The following is an 18,709-nucleotide window of genomic DNA, read 5'->3' as shown; positions in this document are numbered from 1 at the left end:
GTACCTATTAAATATAATATATAAATTAAATATGTTCTATATATTATATTGTATATATTTTTTTTTTGTGAAACATTAAAAAACACAATTTCTGCATATTTTAATTTTTAAATAAAAATAAAGGACTTAATTTTGATTTTTTGGGGTGGGTCATGACCCCCCATGACCCCCCCCATAGATCCGCGCCTGCTTGTTTACATTTCTTCATTTTATTTCCTAACCATTCTTTAAAAAAATGTTTGCGCTTAAGGAAATTACTGAGAAAAACGAACGTATAATTTACTTTAATTGATATACATTTTTCTTGTTTTTAATTTATTCAAAATAAATATTGGCTTAACAAAACGTATTTTAAAAGTAAATTCTTAAAAATATTATGCTAGGTATCGAATATTGAAATATTGACTCGAAATCAATTATCTTAGCAATGAAAACCGTTAGAATTATTTATTTTTTATAACACTTTATAACACAAGTACTTTGGTCGAGAGCAAGACATTGGTTACAGCACATCGGTATTAGGATTTTATTTTTCTGAAAGTTGGAAAAAATTCTGATAACTCAATTTTAAAGTACCTACTTATTGTGTATGGATGAAAACCAAAAATAAACTTTCTATTCCCAGAATCTATTGCTAAAGATTACGTAGCAATCAGATGGCAATAAGTTCCCAGAAGAAGTTTTTAATGAACTATCAAATAAAAACTATTATTTCATAAAATTAACAAACTAAATAGATATAATAAATATTTTATTTTTTATTAAAACCTAAGTAATAGACAATAGTATGTATTACAATTTACGAGTAATAATATAATCAATCGATTTTAAAATTTAAACATAAACATACATTTTAAATTATTTTTAACCATAAAATAAAAACCCCTCTTAAAGTCTCAGATAAAAATCGTTTCTACCACACTGTTTTTAATATCAACTAGAGTTCACTCAATAATCCTGATATAAATATATAATATGTCGTAGTTGTGTAGTACCCACGCAGGACACTATCGCCTGTTCATTTCTCAAGTAATTCACGATTTCTAGGTAATTTTTAATTTTAAAACGTAAAATTAGTACTAATAGTTGCCTAGCCACAACGCCGTGTGATCGTTATTTTTCGGTTGATGATATTGAATAATTATCGAATAAAATAAAATATTAAATACCCACAAATTATACACATAATTGCATTAACAATACTTACGCATATGCGGTTATTATGTACACTATAAACTTAGTTTTCGGTGTTTTTTTTTCAAGACTATTCTACCGGAACAACAAGAGACAAATTAAATAAAAACCATAACGTTTTTAAAAACTAATTATATGTTATAAGACCGTTGATCCTCGATGTGTCGCTATCGAATAGAAAAAAACACACACACATACAATAAACATACATACATTGATATATATTATATACATTCACGAACTGTAAAGTGACTTAAGGTCACGGAAACAAGAAAAACAACTTTTCTTCGCGCACTTTTATCTTTCTTTGTGTCTATTTTATAGTATATACTATATATTATTATGCTATGTTACCGCCAAACTATTTTAGCGTCGCCTGCCAAGTTGTATAACGCGGGTTAGTGGGAATATAACGATAAATTATTATATTACTTATTACTTATTATCATACCTGCAGAGTCCATTTTTATCCAAACAATGAAAACCTTTTCAACAAAAAATATAACCGAATGCCATCGCCCATCAGTGAGTAAAATAGATAACTCATTTCATTATTCCCCTCATATATTATTATGTAAATACTAGCTCCCAATCCGACTGTTTATTTCAAGCAGATCTCACGATTTAAATAAACATAATATTTGTGTACTCGCCGTGTTGTTATAATACTTGTTGTTAGGTATAACCTAAGTGTACCTCGGCCATATAGTATAGTCCCATCTCTGTAATATGCCTGTCTTTATTGTCTATACAAACATTGCACATTTGCACACTACACGCCTACACTTAGGTACCTGTACTTCCAAAATAACAATCTTCGTCGCTTACCGTAACCACGTGTCATTCCAGTGATCAGGAAACCGTCCAGAAAAACTTCACTGTTCAAGTTTATGACCGTACTGAAACCCGAAGTTTGGCTCAGTATCGTAGCTGCTCTGGCCATGACCGCGGTCATGATCTGGGTACTGGACAAATATTCACCTTACAGTGCACAGAACAACAAAACAAAATACGAACAGTTCAGGTATATTTACTATATACGATATAAGTATAGATACCTATGTGGTTATATAGGTATTGTACTATATTATTGTCTATCGTGTACCTGAGGTACATATAACTACTACGACGCACACAGTGATTAATTTTACAGAAATCACTCATCATAATAAATAACAATATATAGGTGGTTAATTTGTTCGTTTTTCAGCGAAAAAAGTTACCTTACTATATTTATGTAATTGAACGTTTTTTTTTTTTTTTTTAAATCAAAAATATTTATAATGAGTGTTTACTAAAAGTTAGCTGTCGAAGAAAAAATCTCCTCTCAATATATTAGGATATTATACAGACAAAATGCAAACGTCAGTATAACATAATACCTGCCTATTTAATATTATAGCCACATAGGTATAATGATTGCGATTACACGTACGCACTACATCTCAGCTCCTCACACTAAGTCTTTATTCAAAATACACTGTGCGTAGACATTTCACACTCGTCGAGAGCTTTTGGTTCGCCTTGACGTCATTTACTCCACAAGGAGGAGGAGAAACGCCAAAGGCGATCAGCGGTCGCGTATTGGTGGCCGCGTATTGGGTTTTCGTGGTCCTCATGTTGGCCACGTTCACAGCAAATTTGGCAGCATTTCTGACGGTGGAACGGATGCAAGTGAGCTATATAATAATATGTTTCTCGATTTTCTGCCCGTCGTGCGTGGTATACGCGTACGCTGTAATTAAACGATGTTATATTAATTATATTATTTAACAATTTGTCCGTATTGTACTACCTGTTACATAATGTATAGACACCGGTGCAGTCCTTGCAACAATTAGCTCGACAGTCGAGAATCAATTATTCGGTGATTGACGGTAGCGACGCCCATCATTTCTTTCGCAACATGAAAATGGCAGAAGACATTTTATACAAGCGAGTACCTCTATACCTATAATACTTATCTGTACTATCATTTCACATATTAATCGCATACGTTATTATACCTTGTGAAATAAAAAAAAAATTAAAACAACCGAATATTTCCGGTTTTTGTATCGTGGTAACTCGGATAAGATTTTAAGAAATCCCTCAATTGTTAGATATTTTGCATAGAATACTTTAAAACATTTTTAAATAAATCTGTAAAATATTTTATTGCTCTAAAGTTTAAAGTTTGTAGGTATTAACATTGCACCTAGGTATAAGTTGCATGATGTTTGGTAAAGTCTAATTTTTTATAATATTCAGAATTTTATTTTTGATAACAATGATTTGTTGCTTTCAACTTGAAAATAAATTGACAATATGAAAAAAACACGAATAAAAGATCCAAATGTCATACAGTATATATTTTAACAATTAACGACATTTTGACGCAAATAAATACTGTCGAAGTGTGCCGTGACGCTGATAGATAGTTGCAATAGAAACTAAAATAACGATTTAAAAAAATTTAATTTTTTTAGTGTGTGGAAAGAGATAGCATTAAATCAAACGAACAATCGAAAAGATTTTCGAGTTTGGGATTATCCAATCAAAGAAGAATATGGACAAATATTAGCGGCAATAGAAAGAACTGGAACCGTTCCGAACAGATCCGTCGGATATCAAATGGTGACCGTTGTTAATACTTAGAGTCAAAAATAATTAACTATGCATTTATACATCTACCGTGTCTAATGATAGGTATTGGACAACGAGCAAGGTGAATTCGCTCTGATTCACGATTCGTCGGATATTGAGTATGAGGTTTATAATAATTGTAACCTGACCGAGGTGGGTGAAATATTTGCGGAAAGGCCATATTCGATTGCTGTCCAGCAAGGAAGTCTCATACAAGAGGAAATTAGTAGAAAGTACATTTAATGAGACTAATTTGTATTAATAACAAAAAAAAAATTAGGTACCTACCTTGACCAACAACCAATTTTCTAGGATATTGGATTTACAAAAAGATAGATTTTTCGAACTGTTGAACGCCAAATATTGGAATGCTTCCAAAGTGAGCATGTGCCCGAATGCCGATGATAGCGAAGGCATCACATTAGAGAGTTTAGGTAACCACTATAGAAAAATAATTGAATAATAAATATAGTACCTACATAATTAACATTCTATACTCCTGTATATATTATATGTATATTACTATATTAGTATCCTAAACTCTATGGTAAGATTTACGATAAACCATATACCTACGACCTACCATCCTAAAATAATATGATTGTGTGCATAGTTATATCAATGTGTAATTGCATAACCATTTTATTGATTGTATTTTTTACCTGTACAAATTTTAACAAGATTTGCAACGCCACAATGGTATGAGTTATGAATGTGATTACTGATGGATTTAATAACTGATTACACTCCATTCCGCATTCGTATTAAGAAGGATCCTTGGAGGCGACCGGTTTTCGGCACCTCCACTGAGTCGAGCACCTTCTGTGTAGTTAAGCCACCCCCAGCACACAAATTGGACATTGAGATTCCTTCAAAGTATGGGTCCTAATGAGTAATAATAATAATTTAAGTGATTCCAGGCATTAAATTTATTTAAATGCTTCATTGAATAATATATTATCATCTTACATACATGATTATATTGTAATACTGAAACTAGAAACTTACCCTGTAAGATATAAATTGTTCTATCACGAATCGTACCTAACTACTAACAGCTAACAAGACACATAATTATGTAGGTAGCCTTACAAAAATAAAGTTTTTCTCAATATTTAAGTAAATCGATATTCCAACAAACTACATGCTTACCTCAATCATAACAACTATATTATTATGTTTCTAGGAGGCGTTTTCATAGCTACATTAGTTGGCTTGTTGATAGCGTTGATTACACTTGCTTTTGAAGTCGTCTATTTTAAACACAAACGAGCCAAGGTAGCTGAAGTTAGTGTTGTTAATAACACCGTTCATAAGGATAAACTGATGTACGGTCACGAGTTATTCATGACACTAGGCAGGAATTCAAATTTAGATGATCAAACACGTTGGGCAAACAAGATCAAGCTAGATTCAACTACAGGCCGGCTAAACAACGCACTATTCTTTCGTAGAAACAAATTTCAAAATTAGAACTTCAGTTGTTTGATATAATGTTTTATAATATTTATAAATATAGTATGGATAAAAAATGATTAACTAATACATTTCATAAATAAATTATTTTACAATATATATATTATACAAATGCACTAATTCAACATAACACCAAGAGAAAACGGCGGAATTTTATATAATCATAATAAAATCAAAAAATAAAATAATAAATTTAATAACAACAGATATTTCTATGACTGTGTATACATCATTAAAAATTATAAATGTAACATAACGATCGTGCAGTAATAAACAAAACGATAAGTAATCATATAGTAATTCAAGTAATTGTATTGGTGTTAATCCCACATTGACCTCTACCAATTACCTAAAAATAAAACAAAATATAAAATAATTAGAGGTTCAAATTTGATTTTTAACAACATGACATGCTTTTAGTACTATTTTAGTATTATATTATACTATTATATTTGCTATGATTTATTTTATAACCCAACATTTTGTTACAGAACTCGTCTACCGTAAGCCCTTATTTTTATTATTAATACTGTTTAGTATATTAAATTATTTCTTTATTTAATTGGGAATCGATTACAAAAGAAATTAGAAAAAAAGTGATTATAAATTATGAACATTAATTGTTTAAAGTTTTTCAATTATCAGTACTTCCATAGTTGCACCTCAAAATAACTATTGAAAGATTATCTAAAAATAATTGTTACATTTGACAATGAATTTTTAGTACACATTTAATTTCCAAATGATACCTATTATCATTAATTATAAATACTAAATATTGTGAAAAATGGATGTGGCCGTTTGAAGCGCTGTTTATAAAGTCACTATAAGTGACTAATGGGCGAAGATAAAGTTTCATAACAGTCACATCAATTTTTCGCGTAACATGTTTAATCAGCCAGTGAGCAATCCATATAGTATTTATAACCAATAGTATTATTTTAGTATTTTATAAAATAATGTCCTTAAAAATTTAAATTAAAATTGACATTTCTTTCATTGAAGTATTATAGTGAATATAAAAAAAATCAATAAAATAAGTTGAATATTTATTTATAAAATAATTTAGAACAAATTCTTTTTTTATCTTCAAATCTATAAAATATTGGGACAACAAGAAACTGAACTGATTAATATTATTTATTGGAATTATTGAATTTTCTTATACATTATGAACAATATGAAAATATCTTGTAGTAACAGTCAAATGTTTTCATGATGATTACATTGTTATATTATTGTTTCGTTAATGTATCACAATTTTATCATAAATTGCTCGCATTCAATAAATACAACACACATTGTAGGCAAAAAAATTATTCAAATATTAAAAATAATACACATAAAGAATAAAGTTTTAAATATAGAAAATGCAATATTTTATAAAAAAAAAAATGCACCGATTAGTTTGATTGGATTTATTGGGATTCAGTTATTACAAGCATACTATAAACTGTGAAATATTTTGAACTGGAATTATCAATAGATAATTAATTTATAGTAATATCTTTAGAGCAATGTACATTCTTATTCCAAATAATTGTAGGAAAATAATTGATGTATTAAGTATCATTGGGAAAATATTACTGTATAACACTACAACAGAATAATACAATAATTATTTATTTAAAAAAATATATTATCATTTTAAAATGAATATAAGAAATAATTTTAATAGGTAAAAGATGAATAATAATCAAACATTATTTTTTATATAAAGTAATTACATTTAATAGATTATAACATAAAAATCAATAATTTTATTTAATTTTTTTAAAGCAAACCACACTAAGTAGTACAATAGTAGGTACTAAAAATAATATGTTTACCATTTCTGTGTGTGCTAACTGAGCAAATTGCGAATTTCCTTGTGCATGTGACACAAAAATTCTACATAAGATGGACTATTGTCGATGCCATGATCTTCAACTAAGAAATGTCTCATAACAGTTTCAATTTTATCTTTTTGCCGTATAATTGCAAGCTGTAAATAAAATATAACGTTAAACACACCCAAATACCTGACATAAATTAGATTAATATTTAGCTATAGAAGTATACATACTCTCATTGTGTGGCTTCGTTCTTTTTGAATTTTAGATAGCACCTGACGAATAGCTTTGTTGAGTGGATTATCCAACACAGGAATGGCTGAATGTTCAGTATTAACATATGTTATGTTCTGAACACCAAACACGTCTGACAAAAATGTTTGACTTAGACCCATACCAAGCCACATAAACATATATACTCCATTTTCTAAACACAAAAATATTGTTACAAAATTTAAATAATGTATTTATTGTAGCAAAAAAAAAAATGCTGTTTACCCAAAATATAAGCTCCATTTTCTGCAAACTTTTCAATAGAACACCTCAATTGATCTGGTATTGAAACATCATCTAAGAGTTTTTCATCAGCAAGTGTGTGAATCGGAATCAGACGTGGATAGAAATAACCCAATGTTGTAGGTATATCCGCAGTGATAACCAGATGCATGTTAAACCAACGATCATCAACTGTCAGATCAGGACCTATATAAAAAAAAAGGAAATGAATCATTTATTTTTATCATAGGGAAGTTCAATAAATAGCATACCACCAGACATTGCATCACTTTTAATTAAACAATTAACATATAGAGGCATAAGTTTCATGCATTCAGGCAATATAAGTTGACCAGCTGAAGATGGTGATGCACAATGCTTCCTATAAGTAGCTAATATTTGAGCAGTCTTATTAGTAATTGCTTCCTTTACTTGTCGTCCAGAACTTTCCAATATTTTATACATAACTAAATTAAAATATAAAATTAAAATACAACTTAAAAATTCAATCTGTAGGTACCATAAAACATACGACATACCTTGTTTCCCAAAGAAATTCATTATTGTATCTAAGTCACAACTACGATATAATTCACCCATTTGTCCACTAGAACGTAATGATAGATTTAATATACGCACACGTCTCTGTCCACTACATGACGTGTATAACATGGCTGTTTGTATTAATACTCCATCTTGTTCATCAAGCTTATCATCATGTTTTACTTCAATTGCAATAGCCTAGAAATACATGATATTAAACAATTAATAAAATGTAAAAAAATCAATATTACAAATGAGTATATGACAAAAAGTTCACTGATTAGAATTATTGACTAAGAATACAGAGGAATAGTGTTCTGTTTTATTATTTGTATTATAAATATTATAAATTTAAAAGTATTAAATAATTTACTGTCAATTTAAGTGGTTATAATCGTTAATTATATGTACTTTTAAATACTTTAAAAGTGTCTCATAGGGGTCAGTGGCGTTTAACATAGGGCCCAAGTGTTACTCAGGCAACACCTTGAACATGGGTAGGTAATTAATAGAAGGTAAATATGATGTTTTATTGATAGATAAAACAATCTTATAGGGGTTGTATCTAAAATTTTTTGAACGACAATATATTTTTTTTTATATATGCTACAAATATGGATTTCACATTGTTTTATACGGCAACCAAATTTATAGTGGATTATTCTGAAAGTTATTTGTTAAAAATAATATGCGTAATATAAAAGGATAATACCTACTTTAAAGTAAATAATATATTATATTATTTTCAAATAGAGTGAGAGTGTAGATCACATTGTACATATTTTGAAGTTAGTTACCCAGTAACTTATCAAAAAATATTATATTTTAACCATTTGAGGAGCAGCATTGGAATACGTAAATGCAACTCAGGGAGCAGCTTAGGAATGAAAAATTTGAAAATAATTTTTGAGCGAAGACGTATATGTATGTCCTATTTTAATGGGATTGATACATGAAAATAAATCGATTGATTGAAATTTAACTTCACAGATTGCAGCACATACTTTATATAAGGTATTTTACGCTAATGAAACATAAACAAAGAAATTAAAAGAAAACCACGGTAAAAACGTACATACGTCCATGCTCTTTTTGACAGTATATTTTAAAACGTATATATACGTCCATGCTCCTCAAAGGGTTAAAAGATTGGCAGTTTTAGAACTTACTTTATCACAATCGATGGCAGCCAACTCAACATCAGTAGAATTTGACATAAAAAAATGCCCATAGAAATCAGTTGGACGAGTACCAGTAGATGTTCGTACTCGCATTACAGCATCAAAAACAGTTGGCCGGCTAATGTCATGTTTTAAATCAGACAAGAATCTTTGACCATCAACTTCAGCCTAAATTTAAAAAATGTTAATAGTATTATGAGGAAATGACAACATGAACATGTGAGTACAAAACATTAAATCTCAATAACTTACTTGGAAATATGTGTATTTGAAAATTTCACCACCAGTAATTTTAGAAATTTGACCAATTGTAGGTAAATCTATAAAAGAGTTATTAGTGATGAATAGATCAACACTACATCCAACTTGAACACACTCCTCTCCTAATTCTTTATACACATTTGTTTGCGGGTCTGTTTAAAGAAATGTTTATGTATAATTTATCAGAAAAATTTAAAAATTATTCAAGATTAACTTACTCAACATAGTTTTTTCTTTATCGGTGGCAAGTAATTTTCGATCTTCCCGATTCTTAAGTTTACCTGGAGCTTCTGCTATTGGTAAGGATGAATGAAATACAAATAATTTACCACAACAATCGGCATTCTAAAGAAACAATGTTTTGAAAATAAATAATTAAAGATTGCTAAGATTCCTATTAGAAAAAGAACATAACATATTAACATTATTATTCAATTATTTTAAGAATAGATCTTGCAATATTACGAAACAAACCATACCTTCAATGCTTCCATTCCTGCTCTTATTGCTGGTAGAAGAATAGTTTCAGTAATTCTTGTTTCATTGAAATGAGTGGGAATTTGTTCCATAAGTGCATCGATAACTTGAGACGATTGTTCTGGATCACATAAGAACCCATCTAACAATGGCATAAAAACTTCTGAAGTGTCACCAACAATCATCATTTGAGGAACAGCTAATGTTTCCTGAAATTTATATATTTATTTATTCAATTATATTTATATATACTGGGGGATTCTTTTATCATAGAACACTCATTATTTCAAAAAGTATAAATTTTTTTGAAAATATTTTTTTACATTGTTTCTAGTCGCTTATAAAACAACGTTTTTCTTGAAAAATTATATTTTTAAATATTTTTTATCCTTATAATTTTTTAAGTTTTTTACTTTTTTGAATGACGACATAGGGTTTTAATTTTATTTTACAAAGCAGAATATTTTTCTTAATATTTTGATACATGAAAATCAAATTTGGGGCGAGTAGTTTATGAGTTATAAATATTCAAAGTTTAGATGAGCGGAGAAGTGGACAAACATTTCGCGGGGTAACCCCGTACCAGTCCACTCCGCTCATCTAATCTTTGAATATTTATTACTCATTAAACATTTTTTTTATAATAAAATAATTTTATAACATATTTTGACTATTTTTGACATAGGTATTGCTGTAATAAGTATGTGTATTTAATATTTATACGTTTTTTTTTTTTTTTTTTTAATGATATTTTGTTGGGCTGATTTTGATATTATTGAATGTAATCCCTGTATTGTTTTATGTTTGTTTAACTTATTCATCAATGATATAAAAAAAACATGATTATATGGTTTTTAACTTAACTGTTTTAAAATAATTATCAGTCTGGTAGGTCACATACTAAACGAATACCATTAATTTTGCTTAAGACAAAGAGGGTGCACTTAATGTTTTCTCTTTCTGGCCCATGCGAAACATAAGAAATTTGTGTTCAGCAGGACCAAACTTGTGTTATAAGGTTTTGTATTGGAGTGAACTGTCTAACTTAAAGTTAAGATTATTTTATGTGTCTTATGTTGGCTTTTTCACAATATTTAATTTTTAAAGCAAACTATGAGTATTTTTGAATAGTCACATTATACACTCATAACTCACTTAACAATTGACATATCATAAAAACAAAGATAATGTTCACTCGAAAAATACTTATTTTGTGTTTTAATAAAATTGTACAATCTAAATTTAGCTTAAGTACAGTTATATTTTTTTTCTTACCTTTAAATTATAAAAATGAACAGTTGTATCATATGTTATAAAACCCACTCGTATTTTACTTTTTTCATTACCCAACTCTGTTGGTAATTGAGTTAATAATTCTTTCATGAACGCGCATATGAGTTTAACAAGTCCAGATTTTATATTATTATAAGAAACATCTATTACAAATATATATGCAGGAGGTTTTGGTTGCATTTCTTTCTGGAAAATACAAATAAAAACATTATATTAAATTTAACTAATGCAGATTACTGATCAATAATAGAATATATTAATTATTTTAAAAAAGCAGATGCCAGATACTATATCTGAAACAGTTATACCATAGTAGTCATTATTAGATTAGGTAATGAAAAGAATAATGACAGAACGTAGGTGACAATTTAATCATAATATTATAATATTATGTAGTTAACTACTTGGAACAAATAGTGTGGTTAAGTAAATTAGTTTTAGTCACTATACCAATGAAGCAAGTAGTTAGAGAAGGCAATTTAAATAATTAAAAGAACATCTTAAATATGCAGTAACTTTGAAATCAGCTAATACAGAATGGCTAACACACATACCATAAAATAAGACACAGAGTTAAAATACGATATGCAACCTTACTCGGTTTGAAGAACTAATAAATAATTATAATGTCTCTCTTTTACTATATAATGAGTGAATAGACAATCCTACTTTTAATCAGAATCTACACAGGTGTGTGGTTATAAGTTATAACTAACAGGATTCTCCGTCTTGTGAAGTGTTCATCATTACTTATTCTAAACACATTCAACATTGTTAGAGTGTCATTACAAGTTATAACTTAATGTCAAATATGCATTTACGAGTCATATCTATTCTATTCCAATTAACCATAACCAAACTTATTTAAGAAGCCTATAAAATATTATTTATTGTTATACATACCCTACAATATTCTTTTGGAACAATAAATTCATATGATCCAAAACCTAATTCAGGCCTTTCAGAGCGGTCGAGCCGTTGACCAGTATGATCCAAGTGTTGGAAATATTCAACTGGTACTAAAAAAAAATTGTATTTTGTTAAAAATTAATTTTTAATATCTTATTTTTTTCCTTCACCTTCTCTCCCAACTATTTGGGTTCGGCCACCCTGGTTCTCATTTCCCACTTACTAAGATCCTTAGCATCCTCCTCAATTTTTAATATAAGGAAACTAAAAAATTACCTTCTGTTGTAGCTTTACATAAAAGACAAGTAAAGTGTTTTCCACCATCAATAAACTGCATAAATGGACTCATGTAAGCTTTACACCTCTTACATCTGACTGGTCCAATTTCACCAGTATTTATAATAGGTAGAGGATATTCATCTGGTTTTATTTTTGCCAATGGACTGATAACTAATCCAAATGGTACAGATGTCTACAAATATTTTTTAAGTAGTTATTTATGATATCAATTATTTATAACTAAAATAAAATTGTATTTACCTGTTTCATAATGTCCGTTGTGGTAGGTACACAATACATAGTTGATCTTATCAATCTAGGTGATGCATTACCAGAATCTTGCACTGTGAAATCTGTAGTAACCAAAGGGGGTACTAAACCTCTTTGATTAGTTAAAAATAAACCACTTTTACTTAATTGGTCATCTTGTATAACTTGTACCTGAATATAATTAAATATTTTAATTTCTGATTAACCAACAAATCCAATGTGGTTAAATACTTACTGGACTTGGCATTTGGTCAGGATCTAATCTCCTACTTGGAGCTGGCTGACCCATATAAGCTGGTGTACCTTGATTAAAACCTGGCTGTTGAGTTGGATACCCAGGTTGTTGAGGTGGATAACCAGGTTGTTGAGGATGAAAACCATTTTGTTGCTGTGAATATACGGGCTGTTGTGGTTGTTGAGGTTGTTGAGATGTTAAGCCCGGCTGTTGAGGTGGATAGCCTGCTTGTCTTGATGGTAAATTACCTGACTGAGGAGGAAAACCCATTTGTTGAGATGGCAAACTTCCTGACTGAGGAGGAAAACCTTGTTGCTGTTGCGGTGGAAAACCAGACTGCTGCGATATTAAATTGGGTTGTGGAGGAAATCCTGGTTGTTGCAGAGTTGAATTATTAGGTTGCGATGGAAAGCCTGGCTGCTGCAGAGTTGAATTAGGTTGTGGAGGAAATCCTGGGTGTTGCAGAGTTGAATTAGGCTGTGGAGGAAATCCTGGCTGTTGCAGTGTTGAATTTGGTAGTGGAGGAAATCCTGGCTGATGCGATGTTGAATTTGGTCGTGGTGGAAAGCCTGGCTGCTGCAGAATTGAATTAGGTTGTGGTGGAAAGCCTGGTTGCTGCAGTGATGAATTAGGTTGTGGTGGAAAGCCTGGCTGCTGCAGTGTTGAATTAGGTTGTGGTGGAAAGCCTGACTGCTGCAGTGTTGAATTAGGTTGTGGTGGAAAGCCTGGCTGCTGCAGTGTTGAATTGGGTTGAAGTGGAAATCCTTGTTGCTGCGATGATGAATTAGATTTTGGTGGGAAGCCTGGCTGCTGCAGTGTTGAATTGGGTTGAGGTGGAAAACCTGGCTGCTGTGACATGGAATTTAGTTGTGGTGGAAATCCTGGCTGCTGCAGTGTTGAATTAGGCTGTGGTGGAAAGCCTGGCTGTTGCAGTGTTGAATTAGGTTGTAGAGGAAATCCTGGTTGCTGCAGTGTTGAATTTGGTTGTGGTGGAAATCCTGGCTGATGCGATGTTGAATTTGGTCGTGGTGGAAAGCCTGGCTGCTGCAGAATTGAGTTAGGTTGTGGTGGAAAGCCTGGTTGCTGAGTTGATGAATTTGATTGTGGTGGAAAACCTGGCTTCTGCAGAGTTGAATTGGGTTGAGGTGGAAATCCTTGTTGCTGCGATGAATTAGGTTTTGGAGGAAAGCCTGGCTGCTGTGGTGTTGAATTAAGTTGTGATGGGAAACTTGGCTGCTGAGATAATGAATCAGGTTGTGGTGGAAAGCCTGGCTGCTGTGGTGTCGAATTAGGTTGTGGTGGGAAACCTGGCGGCTGCTGAGTTGAATTGGGTTGAGGTGGAAAGCCTGACTGCTGTGGTGTCGAATTAGGTTGTGGTGGGAAACCTGGCTGCTGCTGAGTTGAATTGGGTTGAGGTGGAAAGCCTGGCTGCTGAAATGATGAATTAGATTGCGGGTGAAAGCCTGGCTGCTGAGATGTCGAATTAGGTTGTGGTGGAAAACCTGGCTGATGTGATTTTAAATTTGTTTGTGGTGGAAAACCTGCTTGCTGAGGTTTTGAATTTGCTTGTGGTGGTTGAAAACCTGACTGCGGCAATGTTGAACTAGGTTGAGGTGGAAAGCCTGGTTGCTGAGGTATTGAATTGGCTTGTGGAGGAAAACCTGACTGTGGCAACATTGAATTGGGTTGAGGTGGAATACCTGGTTGCTGCTGTTTCAAATTTGATTGTGGTGGAAAACCAGATTGCTGTGGTGTGGCATTAGATTGTCTTGAAAAATCTGATTGAGTTATTGAATTAGACTGTGGCTGAAAATCTGGCTGTTGGTGTGACACTTTTGATTGTTGTTGTGGATAATTTGATGGCTGAGATTGATACTCTAATTTTTGAGTAGATAAATCTGATTGGGATGGAACAGTTTCAATTAAATGGGGTTGTTGAACATTGTCTGAATACGGTTTTTGAGGACGAGATTGAGGTGGAACAACAGAAAAAGCTGATTGAGTTGATTGAGAACCAATTTGATTTGTAATCAAATTTGAGTTATTTGTACTAAATTCTTTAGATTTTGCATACATTGCCTCACTTGAATTATTTGGTGTACCATTATTAAAATCTCTCGACTCTTGATTAATAATTCCTCCATCACGAATATTTGATTGAATACTATTTCCAGGAAAAGGAGATGGTGGTACCATATTTTTAGTATTGTCTTGAAAATTATCTGAGGAATGTACATTTTGATTAGAACTTTCTACAAAAGGTACTGATGAAGAAAATTGCTTAGGAGGCCCAGTCAGTTCAACATTAAAATTGGCTGGTGGATATGATTGTGGAGTATTTATTTGTGGTCCACTTGAAAAATTGCTAATATCACTTGGCTGAAAAATTAAAATAATATCAAATTTTTGATATATTGTGTATTTTTATAAATAATAATAAAATTATAAATTACCAAAGTATTGTTTTGAACTGGTGGTTGTGATCGTCCGTTATTAAATCCCAGTTGTGAAAATTGATCATTCAACGTTCCTTCAGCCTGGTTATAAGACGGTACATCTATAATTTAAAATGAATAATATAGGTATAACAAATTGTATTTTTAATACTAATTTTAAATAATAAATATTCATAGATGTTCAAAACATGTTCTGCTATAGGTACTACGTAATATTTTAAATAAACTTCAACGTTAAATTTAGAAAACAGATGTTAAAAAATATTGAAATAATAGTGGTAACACTAGAAATGGCTAGATTTATTTTAATAAAATTAAAAGTATTTTATTTAACCAATATTCAAAGCATCAATTCTGCTGTTTACATATTTTTTTTTTAATTTGATTATGATAGGTAGCTGATCATAAAAAGAAGTTTTAATTCCTAAGCCTATAAGTTAATAAGGTATACAATATAATATTCTACCCTTAAAATATGTAGTAGATCATCTGACTATTACCAAATTAAAATATAACTATTTAAAAACAATACATCAATGCTTTAAGTTTAAACTTTAAAGGTCAATAGTTATGAAAAAAAAGGTAAAAATTTTATATTTAATCATTACATTCACCATCATGCTGTCAGTATCAACCCAAAACACATCAGCAGTGGCGCAACTAGGGCTGAAATATTAGAGGGGGCTGTAGCACCCACCTGACATAACATGAAAGGTAACCCGAGGAGCGATGCCCCCACACCCCCATAAAGAAATCATACAAACAAAATCAATTATTTATTTACTCAGGTATTTAATTATACCTTATTTTTTAATATTTATATTATAATTTTCAAACATTAACAATATAAAATTTTTTGTTTAATACCTTTAAACCTATTATACAATTATAGTAATACAATATTACACTCCCTAATAATATTTTAACAATATGTTAATAATAATTATTATTTATTAGAAGTAGATTTTACAAGTTTCACTTAATATAGGTAGATACAATATTTGAAAGATTATAAAATAAAAATATTTCAAATGATCGATACATCAAATAAAATAAATAATTATTAAACATATTTAATGAATGTAGGTACCTAATCAGTAATCTTTTAAAAGAACTATTAATATATTATGTAGTTTCACATTGTGATACAAAACAAAACAATATAACCTATTGTTAATTTTTAAATATTATTTATTATATATTTATTTTTTTAATGAAAAGTATACCTATATTATATAAGTATATTAATATATTTGTAATTAAATATTAATAATGTAATAATTACACTAATTACGTTTTAAAATTGCCATCTGGTTGTCAGTAATATTGGGGATTATTTTTCCTAGAGTCGGGGATTTTTACTCCGCTATTATCTATCTCTATGTTATAGTTCAGTTTCAGTGCATAGGTACTGTAAAATTATGTGTAACAATCTTACCAAATACAAAATAATTGATATCATACCGACATAAATTGTTTCCTTAAAATGAATACAAGCATACAGCTTATGATATTTACCATATTTATCATAAGTGATGTAAAAAAAGTTTAAATAAAAATTAAAAAAATTAAATAATTAAATTTAAAAAAAAAAATAAGAAATAAGTAGTTTAATTTTTAAAGATTTGGTAGGTAATATTTTATGAAATAATTGAATAATTTATTTTTAAGGGGCTATTACAAGTTTTTTTTTTTGGGGGGGGGCTAAGCCCCGCAAGTCCCCCCCTAGTTGCGCTTATGCATATCAGTTGTCATGTTTAATTCAAAGAGCTTGTTACTTACAGTTAGCTGATGAGTTGTGTTGACCGTTTTGTTGTGACGGTGGAGGAGCGCCATAATGTTGTGGTGGACGCTCTTGTGGAAACTGAGAATTATTCATTTCTCGTTCAACTAAAATAATTGTACATAAATACTATAAAAACAATCAAATTATAAGATGATGATCTACACATGAACTTATAAAGATAGGTAAGCATATACTACACACTCTTACCAGTAACTGTTTGAAAATATCCCAAAATATTGAAAAATGCCAACTGTAAATCGTTGACTTCTTTTCACTAGGGCATTTACAATTGATTTTAACTGTACTATTGTACATGGATCTTAAGTCCTAACATCATACATGATACATCTACTGGTCAGACAGAGCTGAAAACAGTGAAAACGCTATTCGTGCCACGTAAGTGTGTATTGCGCATGCGCCACCAAGGCCACGTTCCGAACTATTTCGTAGCCAATTAGACCAATGGGAAACCGCGGGATTAATATAAATTCAAAATTCTGTTAAAAGTGACCATTCGATATTAATACAAATTTTCAAATCAAACATTAGGTACCTAGGGGCTAGGACCACGGTAAAATTATATATCACTGACAGTCATAATTACGTTATGATACTATTGATATACCTAGTAATTAAAAATCATTACAAAACCTTCACAAAAATCTAGATAAAAATGCACACATAATATTAGCTATTCATATCAATATTATATAGATTCTACCACCGTGAGAATAATATAAAATAATATTATGCACATAATTCCATACAGGGTGTCAAGGTGATTAATCATTATTGTAAAGGTAAACACTAATTTTCTCAAAATAATTAAAGAAAATTATATAACAAATTATAGAAAATTTGTTGTTGTTATTTTTATCGTTATCATCTTTTAAAATTTTTACTTTTTAGTTTTTTCACTTTTTTTCACTTGTTTGGCTGACTTAATATGTTTTATTCCATATTTTAAAGCAGAATATTTATTTAATAATTAAAAAAAATGATAAGTTAATTATTAATAATTATTTATACCTACACGTATCTAAAGTGTAGATAAGTGGATTCACAGAACAAACATTTTGCGTATACCACGCCTAGCCCCTCCCCCCCCCCGTTTCCTGCCAATCAACTTCGCTCATATACTTCGATTTCTTATAAAAATATATTAGTATTAGTATTTGTATTAGTATCATGAGTATAATTAATTATTAAGAGGATGTCAGCGCACTGATTGTTTTCCATCTCTGGCTCGCGAGCAACACAGACAAAACGCATTTAAGCTGAATAAGTTTTTTTATATTTTTAAGTAATCTTAGGGTAAAATCGCCCATTACAAAAAAGATAGAGAATAATATTTTTGAGAGAATGGCATATGAATTTTATATTTTATTGTTATTTGA

General features: G+C 30.3%; 2 protein-coding genes across 3 annotated transcripts in view; one reads left to right on the top strand and one right to left on the bottom strand.

Moving 5' to 3' along the window:
- Window positions 1-5,354, top strand: part of LOC100166873 (ionotropic receptor 25a) — a 9,696-nt gene extending 4,342 nt beyond the window's left edge. The window contains exons 4-10 of the mRNA XM_029489335.1: window positions 2,044-2,218; window positions 2,685-2,868; window positions 3,008-3,129; window positions 3,663-3,810; window positions 3,883-4,052; window positions 4,132-4,253; window positions 5,006-5,354. Of these exons, the coding sequence (XP_029345195.1) occupies window positions 2,044-2,218; window positions 2,685-2,868; window positions 3,008-3,129; window positions 3,663-3,810; window positions 3,883-4,052; window positions 4,132-4,253; window positions 5,006-5,292 (1,208 nt within the window). The 3' untranslated portion in view covers window positions 5,293-5,354. The remainder of the gene's footprint in view (window positions 1-2,043; window positions 2,219-2,684; window positions 2,869-3,007; window positions 3,130-3,662; window positions 3,811-3,882; window positions 4,053-4,131; window positions 4,254-5,005) is intronic.
- A 17-nt stretch (window positions 5,355-5,371) lies between these two features.
- Window positions 5,372-17,700, bottom strand: LOC100164864 (protein transport protein Sec24D). 2 transcript variants are annotated; one of them, XM_016804598.2, is made up of 18 exons: window positions 17,520-17,700; window positions 17,309-17,438; window positions 15,524-15,627; window positions 13,071-15,449; window positions 12,827-13,006; window positions 12,563-12,758; window positions 12,281-12,396; window positions 11,360-11,563; window positions 10,087-10,293; window positions 9,826-9,952; window positions 9,599-9,759; window positions 9,335-9,514; window positions 8,162-8,363; window positions 7,895-8,089; window positions 7,626-7,829; window positions 7,361-7,554; window positions 7,125-7,279; window positions 5,372-5,644 (listed from the first exon to the last, which is right to left on the bottom strand). In XM_016804598.2, exons 1-17 carry the CDS (start codon window positions 17,625-17,627, stop codon window positions 7,139-7,141), a joined length of 5,028 nt encoding a protein of 1,675 aa, XP_016660087.1. In that variant the 5' UTR covers window positions 17,628-17,700; the 3' UTR covers window positions 5,372-5,644; window positions 7,125-7,138. The 2 variants fall into 2 exon arrangements, with proteins under 2 accessions (XP_016660087.1, XP_001942898.2); XM_001942863.5 differs by having other exon boundaries at window positions 17,309-17,416; window positions 17,520-17,680.
- Between the last annotated feature and the right edge of the window lie 1,009 nt (window positions 17,701-18,709).

The sequence above is a fragment of the Acyrthosiphon pisum genome, chromosome A2 (genome assembly GCF_005508785.2).
Source record: "Acyrthosiphon pisum isolate AL4f chromosome A2, pea_aphid_22Mar2018_4r6ur, whole genome shotgun sequence".
In the NCBI taxonomy this organism is placed as follows: domain Eukaryota; kingdom Metazoa; phylum Arthropoda; class Insecta; order Hemiptera; family Aphididae; genus Acyrthosiphon; species Acyrthosiphon pisum.
This window is presented reverse-complemented; position numbering and strand designations above follow the sequence as displayed.